General features: G+C 54.7%; 5 protein-coding genes across 5 annotated transcripts; 4 read left to right on the top strand and 1 right to left on the bottom strand.

Moving 5' to 3' along the window:
• Positions 1-1,122: 1,122 nt before the first annotated feature.
• On the top strand, positions 1,123-1,735 carry PODANS_5_2770 (uncharacterized protein; the record flags this gene model as incomplete). Its single annotated transcript, XM_001904007.1, has 2 exons — positions 1,123-1,638; positions 1,700-1,735. The coding sequence occupies 2 exons, from the start codon at positions 1,123-1,125 to the stop codon at positions 1,733-1,735; spliced, it is 552 nt and encodes a 183-aa protein (XP_001904042.1).
• A 1,368-nt stretch (positions 1,736-3,103) lies between these two features.
• Positions 3,104-4,597, top strand: PODANS_5_2780 (uncharacterized protein; the record flags this gene model as incomplete). The annotated part of the gene is made up of 2 exons (XM_001904006.1): positions 3,104-3,218; positions 3,288-4,597. The coding sequence occupies 2 exons, from the start codon at positions 3,104-3,106 to the stop codon at positions 4,595-4,597; spliced, it is 1,425 nt and encodes a 474-aa protein (XP_001904041.1).
• Positions 4,598-5,812: 1,215 nt separating this feature from the next.
• On the top strand, positions 5,813-6,845 carry PODANS_5_2790 (uncharacterized protein; the record flags this gene model as incomplete). Its single annotated transcript, XM_001904005.1, has 2 exons — positions 5,813-6,458; positions 6,517-6,845. 2 exons carry the CDS (start codon positions 5,813-5,815, stop codon positions 6,843-6,845), a joined length of 975 nt encoding a protein of 324 aa, XP_001904040.1.
• Positions 6,846-7,286: 441 nt separating this feature from the next.
• PODANS_5_2800 (uncharacterized protein) lies at positions 7,287-9,426 on the top strand (the record flags this gene model as incomplete). The annotated part of the gene is made up of 2 exons (XM_001904004.1): positions 7,287-7,372; positions 7,455-9,426. 2 exons carry the CDS (start codon positions 7,287-7,289, stop codon positions 9,424-9,426), a joined length of 2,058 nt encoding a protein of 685 aa, XP_001904039.1.
• A 211-nt stretch (positions 9,427-9,637) lies between these two features.
• Positions 9,638-10,427, bottom strand: PODANS_5_2810 (uncharacterized protein; the record flags this gene model as incomplete). Its single annotated transcript, XM_001904003.1, has 3 exons — positions 9,638-9,814; positions 9,883-10,278; positions 10,422-10,427. 3 exons carry the CDS (start codon positions 10,425-10,427, stop codon positions 9,638-9,640), a joined length of 579 nt encoding a protein of 192 aa, XP_001904038.1.
• Positions 10,428-11,219: the final 792 nt, after the last annotated feature.

The raw sequence follows: 11,219 nt of genomic DNA, 5'->3' as shown, positions 1-11,219 counted from the left end.
GTTGGTACGTGTACGGTGTCCTAAGAACATTTGAGGCGTCGTCTCTAACAACCTGACCTGGATCAAACAGCACCAATCCTGCCTCGGTCTTTTGCAACACGCTGACATATCACGATCGTCCGTTCCAGACCATGGTCGGATGCGGTGAGAGACCACATTGGCAGCAGGCCATGATCCACGCCAGTCCCGTGCCTTCCGCGTCGGCAACACCCAGCTCCCGACCTATGGACATGCCTGGTACGACCTAGGGCGTCATCGCAGGGGCGGTGATAGGCGGGATACTAATCTTGGTCATCATTCTCACTCTGCTCATCATGTTTCTTTGCAGACGCCGCAAGAAGAAGCAGAATCGTCAGCAAGCTCAGGATTACTATGACGCGATTAATCCCAGGGATTTTGCACTGATGAGTCCATCACCGGGACCGGCCTTTTCAGAGCGCAATCCTTTTGAAAGCACCCGAAGTAGTATGATCAAGCCCGTGTGGGGGCAAGACTTGCCTGCACCTGCACCTCCTACACATAACCACCCTCTCAACAACCCTTGGCCACTGAGTCCTTATGAGGGAGAGCCTATCAGTCCCGGGACGGTGCCGGTGGTGGAGGCTCCTGCTGATATGCACGCCAAAGGGAAGCGACGGGAGAATGTTTACGAGATGCGAACATCGCGAGGCTGAGGTGATTACGTGAAGGATTCAGGGGTTCAGGGACATCGGGACGAGCTGTATTGGTATACATGTTCATGTGTCGAGGACATGGTTTCTTGTATATTTTCAATATTAGTCTGTTTCTTTTATGTGGTAGTAACAATCGATCATTTCATGTCGAGGCCATTTACCCGGATCTAGCAGAGCAGCCGATCTACCTTTTCCTGTTCACAAAGCAGTGCCCCTCTCACGGGACGCGGGATTAAAGCAGCTCAATACCGGCGGAGAGGTTAATTCCACCAGCAAAGCGCTCGCCAGGAGGCAAAGGCCCCGGTGTATATATTGAGCCTTATATTGATCTTCGATCATCCGATCGGCGTCGTTCTGACCGAGGGACCCCTTAAAAGCCGAGGTGCAGCTAACCTTCCATCTCAAAGCTTGTCGACAACCCAAGACTCTCGTCGGTAACGCCACCACCATGAAGTCAACCATTGTCTCCATCCTGCTCAGCGCGGGCGCCTGCCTAGCCTCACCTGTTGCTCAAGCAGACACACCAGTCTCCACGCCCTCTCCCACCACCCTCCAGCAAGGTGCCTATTGGATTCGTGGCGTGACGCCTCCAAACTATCACAAATACCTCCAGACGAAGCCCGCGAATGTTCCCGGCATCGCTATTCTCGAGTCACACACCACGGCAGGACAGTTCAACATCGAGGGTGGACAGCTAGTCAACAAGGTATCCAACCCACCGTTGTATCTCTGGGTGGAGGAGCCGGCCGACAAGGCCAACCCTCCTCGTACTCTGGCCACCTTCTTCAACACGACCAAGTCGACGTTTGGGACGTTTGCGTGGCAGGGAGACACACTCACGTGGAGCGTGCCGAGCATCAGGAGGCAGAACGTCGGAGCCTGGCTTGTGTGCAAGAACCAGCAGCTGTTCATCAACACGGGCGCTTATGGTTATCAAACGCCTGCAGGGTGCTCCGACCATACTGTGAGTTCCCCTCATAATTACTCGAGTGATTGAGATGGTACCAACTGACATTGCCCGACAGATCCATTACTACAACGACAAGACGGCAAACAACTAGGTAGATAGGGAGCGTTAGTGTGTGCGCCAGTCACTGTTTTGAAGTATGTAAATGGACAGGATATGTAAATAGAAAAAAAGTATGCATTGTCGGTCTAAGCCATGACTGAATACGAGATGTAATCAGCCACATCAGATACGGATACGCAAATTGTGAGATTGCTAGCTGTCGGGGACGCGCGTGCCAACAATTCCGAACAAGAGGTGATCGCTGGCAGAAAAAGCCGTTGAGCGTACCGGTTGACGTATGCCAACAGCTTCCAAGTGTTTTCCAAGTCTCCAACGCGTTAGTCGAGATTTCAGACAAGAAATTGGCCAAAGTGGGCGGCGTTGACAACCAGTGTACCACCGAGACTCAGGTAGATAGCCAGAGAACGACAGGGACAAGTCCATGTAGTAGAGGGCTACCACACGTATATATATCTTATCGTTCTTGTTGAAGTCGTTCGGGGCGCTTGGATCTGAATTAAAACAGGTTTTGGAGGGTCTGGAACATCGACAGTATGTGGGGTGGATTTTCACGGTTTCTGGGGTTGATCAGTTGCATGTGGGGCCTGTGGTGGGGATTCCAGGTTGGGATCTTGAGGTGGCCTCTCTGTGCATCTTGGCTTCCGTATTCCCCTGCCCACCTCACCGGCAGCAGCGGGCAGAGCTTCTCCGATGCTGATATCCGCGTGTCCGGTCCTGACGGCGCAACGAAAATGATGAATCGACTAACGGCGCAGCATCCACGACTCACCTAGTGCCCGGAATGAATTGTATTGGAACTCGAGGGATATCACCGAGAAAAAAAGAGAGGCCCACCTGCATCGCAGTGCTCCTGATGGCCGCCAAGGCTGGGAGAGCAAATGCAACAGCCAATGGCACCGTCAACAGTGGAGGCGAGCGTGCACCGCCTCGCCGATGCCCAGCCATTGCAAGCCAAAAAACAAAAAAGCCAAGAAGCCAAGCGCCAAACGGGAATACCAAGCAGCGACAAGGAGGTGTTTCTTCGCGTCATCTTGGCCCTCCCACCTCCTGAAACCATGCCATTTCCACCTGGCCTCGCTCTTTTCCATCTACCACCGCCTCCATCGCCGTTATCATCGTCACCACCACCCCTCCGTCATCATCACCTGTAAGGTATATGTTGATGAACTAGGTAAACACCAGGTGCTGGTCATCACCACCACCGTCACCCACACTCGTTACTCCCACCAAACCCACGCTCGTTCCCCTATTCCAGCTTTCGCTTTGACCTGAGCGCGACCTTATTCCGGATTCGACCACCAACGACAACGACGCATACCCCCAGATCACCCAAACTTTCAAGTTGGATATCATAGCAGATACAGAAGATTGGGCGATTGCAACAACCACAGCCACGAAAATGGCGACAACGCCAGCACCAAAAAGCCCGTCGCGATGGTTGACGGCGCTGCTGGCCACCACAAGCTGCTTGCTTCCCGGCGCACGAGCTACCGTCTATAAGCTGGGCACAAAAGGTACCGACCGGACTCAGCACATGTCGAGAGAATCCCATGAATTGATGTTGACTGTTTTGTTGTTTGCAGCCGAAATCAAGGAGTCCGCCGCCACGCTCGCCTACGACCTCATGCTCTACTACAAGGGCAACCAGTCGGGTGAAATTCCCGGCATTCTCCCCGGTCCCCCCACAGAACACAAGGGCGACTACTACTGGTGGGAAGGAGGAGCCATGATGGGCACTTACGTCGATTATTGGTTTCTAACAGGCGACGAGTCCTACAACAAGGTAGTCACCGAAGGCATGATTCACCAGGTCGGTCCCAACGAGGATTACATGCCGCCCAACCATACGGCCTCGCTGGGCAACGACGATCAGGGTTTCTGGGGCATGAGTGCCATGTTGGCGGCCGAGAATAAATTCCCCAACCCGCCGGAGGACCAGCCCCAGTGGCTCGCCCTGGCCCAGGCTGTTTTCCACACCCAAGCCGCCCCCGAAAGACACGACAACACCTGCAACGGAGGTCTGAGATGGCAGGTTCCCCCCACCAACGCAGGTTACAACTACAAGAACACCATTGCCAACGGCTGCTTCTTTGACTTGGGCGCCCGCCTGGCAGCCTACACCTTCAACCAGACATATGCCGACTGGGCCGACAAGACGTTCCAGTGGCTGTGGGATGTAGGGTATATCGACAACAAGGACTGGCGTGTGTATGACGGTGGCCACGTCGAGCACAACTGCACCGACATCAACAAAGCCCAGTTCAGCTACAACGCCGCCCTCTTGCTGCACGGGAGCGCCTTCATGTATAACTACACCAACGGCAGTGAGATTTGGAAGACGAGAGTCGACAAGCTGTGGGAGGGCATGCATCGCGATTTCTTCGAGGACGACATCGCCTACGAAATTCCCTGCGAGGGCCGCAAGGGCGCCTGCACGGCAGACATGTTGTCGTTCAAGGGCTACGTCCACCGCTGGCTGTCCGTGGTCACCAAGGTCGCCCCGCATACCCGGGACAAGATCCTCCCGGTCTTGAGGACGTCTACCGAAGCTGCTGTCAAGCAGTGCACAGGAGGTGACACGGGTCGGAGGTGCGGTTTCTACTGGAGGGAGGGTGTCTATGTTGATCCTGCCGTCGACAAGACGAGCGGCGCTGGCGAGCAGATGAATGTGTTGGCTGCTGTGTCCAGCTTGCTGATTGACGACGCACCTCCTCCAGCCAACAACATCACAGGTCTGAGCAAGCCCAACTACGACGCTGGTTCCAGGTCCAGAGGTCCGAGTGAGCCGCTCGCCCCCATCACCAACGGCGACAGGGCGGGCGCGGCCATCTTGACCATCCTCATTCTCGGAAGTGCCGTTGGTTCCTGGGCCTGGATGAGCTTTGGGGATTAAACATCTCCTTTTGTCACTTTTGGTGTATCTGGCTTTTTTTTCCTTTTGGGTTCTTTTTTCCTCTGTGTTTTCTTGACTTGGGTATGGGCCTGATGTTGACTGACATGTGTTCGTATATACAACAACATTTTACTGCTGTGGCTGTGTCATATATTAACACCTATGATATCCCCTTCGTCCTCTCACTTGTTTGGTCAGTGTCGTTTTTCGTCACATTGTTTGTCTGTATACTTTTTGTCAGTCAGCCAACCAGCCAGTCTGTTGTTTCTGGGTCGTATGACACACAGTTTTGAGCACTGGTCGGCGTCGATGGGTGGTAATTGGTTTTCGATCTTGTCTGCTAGCTAGCGAGTCTAGAGTTGTTTGGAAGAAGAGAGAGTGGATAGAAGAAAAATCAAGAAATTGTCCTACCTTGTCGTGCCATTCATCCTGGGGCGGTTGGCAAGGGGCTGGTTGGGGACGATCACAAGCAAAGAATTCAACTTTGGAGTTCTGCAGAATCCGGGCATCGGGGTCTCAGGTTGATCTGTCAAGGGTTTCGAGCACCAAGACGGCGAGCTAACAACCCAGCGGCCGGTCGAGGTGGGATTAAGCTTTCCGCCCCCTTGCTGCAACTCCGCCGTTGAACTGTGTTTTGTTAGCGTGTTAAGGTACCGAGATAACTACAGGAACCGTTGTGTTTCTGTTGATCGGCCATTTCGTCAGAGGCCTGGGGACGGCCCCGTCGTTTGTCATTTGGTCCAGGAGAAGTGAAGGCCCAATGGAGGGGCACCCGCCAGAAGGAAGAACAGGTTCTACTTTCTTTAATGTTCACCATAGATCTGCCAACAGTTCTGCCTGCATATAGTTAGTCCGTCTCACGGCTCCCGAGTATGTAGTGCTCTGACCCTCTCCTTGCAGGTTATTGTCCGAGAAGCTGCAAGACATCCCGCCGGTGGTCTTGTCACTGGCTATATCTCTCGGCCTTTTCTCTCTCTTTCGATCCCCGATGTTGTTGCGCCAGAGCCTCCAACCCATCCAGCCAAGACTCCACCAGCCCAACACAGTCTTCTATTCTTAGGCCTCTGCTTGCTTTGGGTACATTGCGCGTGTATCTCGCCTCTCCTTGTTTGTGGAGGAGAGAGACATAAAATGGACTCGACCGACGACCTCCTTTTCAAGCTTCTCTTCTTGTTCCTTTAGATCACAGCCATTTTGGAACCGCACATCATCGCCATGTCCTCTTACTCGATCCCGCTCTCCCTCCTCATGCTGCTCCTGCCCCGCTCCTCCTTTGCCCAGTCTTTTGTCGGCGGCACCTCTCCCTTGTCTTCTGCCCCCTATGGTCTCCCGGCTGCTCCCTTTCTCGAGACCATCAGGGGATTCAACTCCATCTCCAACGCCTCTTTTCCCATCACGGGGTACAACCTCTCCATCCCCGCCGGGGCAGCAGACGGCACCGCCTCCCGGGTGCAAGGCTGGGCGTTGGAGATAGGAATCACCCCTGATGTTTCCCTTTCCGGTGTGGCGTCTACCCTATCCGACAAAAAGAAGCAGTTCATGACGACCACGACGCTCAAAATCATCCCGCCTGACGAGGGGCTAGTTCCGGGGTTTAATGCCAGCACCTGGAGGGTTTGCGCCATGGTGTTCACGGGCGGGTTGGTTCAGGGGACGGGGAATACGAGTCAGATTCTGAAAGATGGTGGTGATGGGGGGTGTGAGCAGATGCTGCCGAGTGATTGCATCAATCAGTTACAGGTGAATGGGTTGGCGGGGAACGGGGGGAAGGAAGGAGGTTGTAGTGATGTGAGTGTGCCCGAGGTTTGTCAGGGGTATTTCAGGTTGGTGGGGGTGGAGGGCGATAGTCCTGTTGGGACGGGTTATGGTCAGTATTTTGTTCTTCTATTGCGAGGGGCTGAGCTGACAACGGATGGTAGAGATTACGCCGATTAGCAAGAATGAGAACGGCGTGAACCCGCTGGCTGCGGATAGGAGCTCATTGTTTTTCGCGGCTGGGTCGAGCCCAACAGAGAAGGGGAATAGCTCGTCGATTCGGGAGGCTGAGCACATGATCTGGCCGGTGCTGATGACTTGGACGCACTTTGCGGAGAGCGGCGAGGTTCATGACAGTTCGGGATCGTTGAGCTGTGTCCAGGCCAAGCAGACAGTCAATGAAGAGGCTAGCTCTGAGGCCTGGCAAAGAAAGACGTCGAAGTTGGTGTTGGCCATGGGCCTGGGTGTTGTTGGGGCTTTTGTTGTTGGTTGAGCTTGTCAATGGAGACACAGGGCCGAAGTTGAATGGTTCAAGACAGGATGATGTGATGTTGTACGTGGGCTGCCTGGTGACGGAAGATGCGGGAAGGACAGGACTGTGGATGAAACAAGAAACAGTAGTTGGAGTAGACTGGTGGGTTTGGTTATTAAACTAATGCATAGATTGTCATTGATTTTACCTCTCAGTATACGTGCTATTCCGGGCAGTTGTTCAGTGAAAGCGATAAGCTTCCAGGCTTCTTATCAGTGGCCGTCAAGGTACCTGCTCCCCAGGTCCCCCAACCCCGCCAAAAGCGCCCCGCATTGTGCTGAGGTTGCAGCCCCTGGTGGAAATTTTTTCTGGGCCTCTCCACGGGAGTCGCAATTGATGCATCCATGCCGTTGCATCTGACCTTTGTCAATACAGCTTCACCGTGTTGAGACTGTGTACAGCATGCATTCCCTCATCCGCCCCAATGCCTGGGTTGGCCTCAAGCTTCCCTCAGGGTCAACAAAGATCATCCAAATCGTTCCAGATACGTAGGTTCTTCCCTCGCCTTCCCATCCCTTTGCGACGGCTGGTCACTCAAGCCATGGGCCATTGTTGACATTGAATCAACAGGACGATCTCCCTAGGAAAATATGGCGCATTTCCCGCAAACCTTGTTCTCGGTCGCCCGTATCATCTCACCTTCGAAGTATTAGACAAGACTCCCGAAGAGGCTTTTTCTCGTCTTCGAATCGTTCCCGCCAGCGAGCTCCACGCCGAGGTCATCGCCGAAGAGGACGAGGCCGAAGGGAAGACCACTGCGGCAGACCGAGATGCCAATGCCGTGCTGACCGCGACCGAGGGCGAAGAGTTCAGTTTGGTGGACGAGCAGGGTAATATCGTTGCTCGATCCGGCCGCGAAGTTATCGACGACAGCGCCATCCAAAAGTTGACACACGACGAGATCGAGGAGCTCAAGCGGGAGGGAAACAATGCCGGCAAGGATGTAATCGCCAAGCTGATGTTATCTCATACAGCCCTCGACCAGAAGACGACGTTCAGTTTGGCCAAGTACAAGCTACTCAAGACGAAGAAGTACATCCGCCGCTTTCAGGTCGTCCCCATCGACGTCGCTACTTTTGCGCAATGGCAGTTGGAGGAGAAGGATGCTAGCAAGATCATGGACATGCGCGCCGAAATGTTTGGGCTTGTCGGATGCTGGGGAAATGTGCACTACGGCGGCGAGGACAGCATGATTGACGACCCCCACTCTCGGACCGACCAGGGCGAGGAGACGTGCGTTCCAATTCAACCAGATGAGCTCAAGGGCAGGTGGCTAGTGGTTGACGATACCTGCGGCATGTTGGTGGCAGCCATGGCTGAGAGAATGGGGGTGCTATACCCAAAGGAGGAGGAGGGCGAAGACGCGACTGTGACTGAACAGGCACCGGCAAGAGAGGCCAAGCAGGAGGTCAAGACAGACGCCCAGACTCAGAATGGAACCGCGCAGGAAAATGGGGATGTTGACATGGTAGATGTGGTGCCGGAAACGACAGTACCTGAAAGGCCCAAGATGACAACAACCAACAAGAAGCAAAAGGTTAGGCCCAGGGGGTCCGACTTTGCCATTCCGTTCTCCCAAACCAATACCCTCACGGTCATTCACAGCACCAGCCAGCCAAACCTCTCGCTCCTCAATTACTGGAACTTTGACGTCACAGCACCAAATCACCCACCCCACCCTCTTCTCAACCACCTCCTCAACCTCACCTGGTTACAACTCCTCAAGCCTGAGCTTGACACCTCATATTCTACCGAACCACCGACAGCGTCGGCAGAGGAGCTGGCTTCATGGAAGCCTAGCCGTCGGGGTAACTTTCACCGGAAGCGCCGTCGGTTTGCGCGCACTCGGTACATTGTCGACTCAACGCGTGCCGGTAACTTCTCAGGTCTAGTTTGCGCCTCGTCCATGGACCCCATCTCCATTCTCAAGCACACCCTTCCACTGTTGGCAGGGGGAGCCCCTGTTGCCATCTACTCGCCCTCCATTGAGCCATTGGCTGCGTTGGCTGACTGCTTCAGCGTCCCCCGGCGCACCGCCTGGACAAGCGGGAACGTGCCCGAGACGGTAGGGAAGAGCCTGGAGGAACTGGAGCGCTGGGAAGGGAACGAGCAGTTCCCGTTGAATCCTACCTTACTTCAGGGCGTGAGCATACAGACCAGCCGCGCCAGAAGATGGCAGGTGTTGCCCATGAGAACACATCCCCTTATGACGGAGCGTGGAGGAGCCGACGGGTATGTCTTTACTGCGTGGAGGGCAAAGCCAGCCGAGGGCAGAGTGGAGGCCAGAGGAAAGTTCAAGAAGATTCAACCCAGCAGTACCAAAAAGGCTGCCAAGATAGACGGGGAGGGCACGCCAGTTGAAACACCAGCGACGGGCGAGGAGGAGGATAGTGCTACGGCTGGGAAGCGGAAGAGAGCCGACACCTTACCGCCTCTGGATACGGAGGGGACTCCGGCTCCCGAGAATGCTGCGACAGGTGATGTCGCGTCACCGACCAAGAAACGGAAGGTTGACGGTGAGGCGAAGGTGGAGGAGGTATAATCGTGGTTAAGCAACACGGAAAATCACTCAAGAGGGGGTTTATAATCTCAGATACCCAGGCCCTCGACACAGCAAAAATTGGATGGGTTGCATTCTGGCGTCGGATAGATACCATTTGCAGAATTAAAAAGTAATTTTGTGCTGCGCCCGCTCACCACCTTGAATCACTGTAGTACATTGTTATATGTCTTGTCAAAGAAAACAAACACGCTTAAAGACCCTTGCCCATGAACTTCCTCTTGGTGAAGCTCAGCCACCACTTGCTCGGCCGTGTCTCATCATCGGCATAGACCCTCGCCAACAACCGCTCCGCCAGCTCTTGTCGGACTTGCATCATGTACTGCCTAAGGACCTCGGCGTCTTGTCTGTCACGGGGAGGCTCGTACATCTGGTTTCCAACATCCAGTCAGCTTATCCTTCAACTCAACACAGCAACATTGAGGGAATGGAGTGTACCTGTCTCAACGGCCAGCTCGGGTCGCCCGGAATGGCAAAGTTGGTATCCAACGCCAAGTTGTTCACCTCCTTGGTCGCCTCCCTCCTCGACGCCGTCGGCTTGATCTTGCCCAGGCAGTCCGAGACGAACCAAATGCCATAGATTAGCAGCCGGTCGGCATGGCCCTGGATCTCAAAGTTGCGGAAGAAGGTGTTGGCGCGGAAGAGAGCGAGGACCTCGTCGAGGATGTCGTAGGACTCTGAGTCCTGGTCGGGGGACTCATTCTCGGGGAGGGCCGGCTCGGGGAAAGGGAGCGGGTAGACGGGGCCGCGGATCTTGGTTCGGAGGGGGAGGAGGGGGAAGTTGCCTATTAAACGGGGCGGGTTGGGGTCGGTGTTGAACATGGAGTTGTAGGCCTGGTGGTGGCGGTGGGAGACATGTTAGCGAGCTGGCTGGCAAAGGTAGAGCTTGGGAAATAGGGGGTGAAGGCGGTGGGACGAAGCCAGCTCGGAGATAGGGGCTCGAAGTGAATTGGATTTGGGAATGGCAGTTTGCGTACTGGCATCTTGACGGCCTTGCGCTCTCAACAGAGCAGCTTGTTTTGATGTGTGATGGAATGCGAATGCGGTTCTCGTCAGGGAGCTTGGAGCTTCAGTGCCAACTCGGCTTACGCAGCTTAGGTCAATCAATCAACGGTCGCAGCCTTGCGGGGTCGACTTTGGTGCTTCGCCAGGCTGTTGCTGGGGGATCTGGCACATGGTCAACCTGGAACCTTGACGTCGAAAGTGGAGACTGTTTGAAATGTGGCGCTGTGGCTCACCATCTCCCGGGCTAGGTGGCTCGTGAGTTTATCAGATTGTGGCTTCAGGCATCAAGACTTCTTTGGTTACCTTACACACGTGACACACCAAGACTCATCGCAGGCAGCCACACCACTTCCTGCGAGCGGCTGTGCGAGCAATGGGGCGGCGAGTGGGGATAAGCCCGGCTTAATTGGTCGGCACACCCCGGTTAAACGAAAAGTGGCCCTTTCTTGGCAATTCATCTGATGACGCCAAACATTTGCGGTTTTGTGTGCCCTCCTTCCTGTCGGGCCTTGGTCATCCTTGGTCACGCATGATGAAAGTGACACTCAGCTAGATAGAGTGCTCCGAGATTGCTTTTCTTTTTGCGGGTGTTCTGGGTGTTCTGGGTGTTCTGCACATCTTGGCGGTGAACACAAGAGAAAGAGATCTCAAATCTTGAGACACCAAGAGCCCAAAGGCCCGACGGTGACGAAAACGTTGAGGATTTCGGGCTCGTGGCTGGGCTGCGATCGAACACGTCGATGCCTGGTTGCCGGGCTAAGCCGCATTGG

The sequence above is a fragment of the Podospora anserina genome, chromosome 5 (assembly GCF_000226545.1).
Source record: "Podospora anserina S mat+ genomic DNA chromosome 5, supercontig 1".
Taxonomy (NCBI): Eukaryota; Fungi; Ascomycota; class Sordariomycetes; order Sordariales; family Podosporaceae; genus Podospora; species Podospora anserina.
This window is presented reverse-complemented; position numbering and strand designations above follow the sequence as displayed.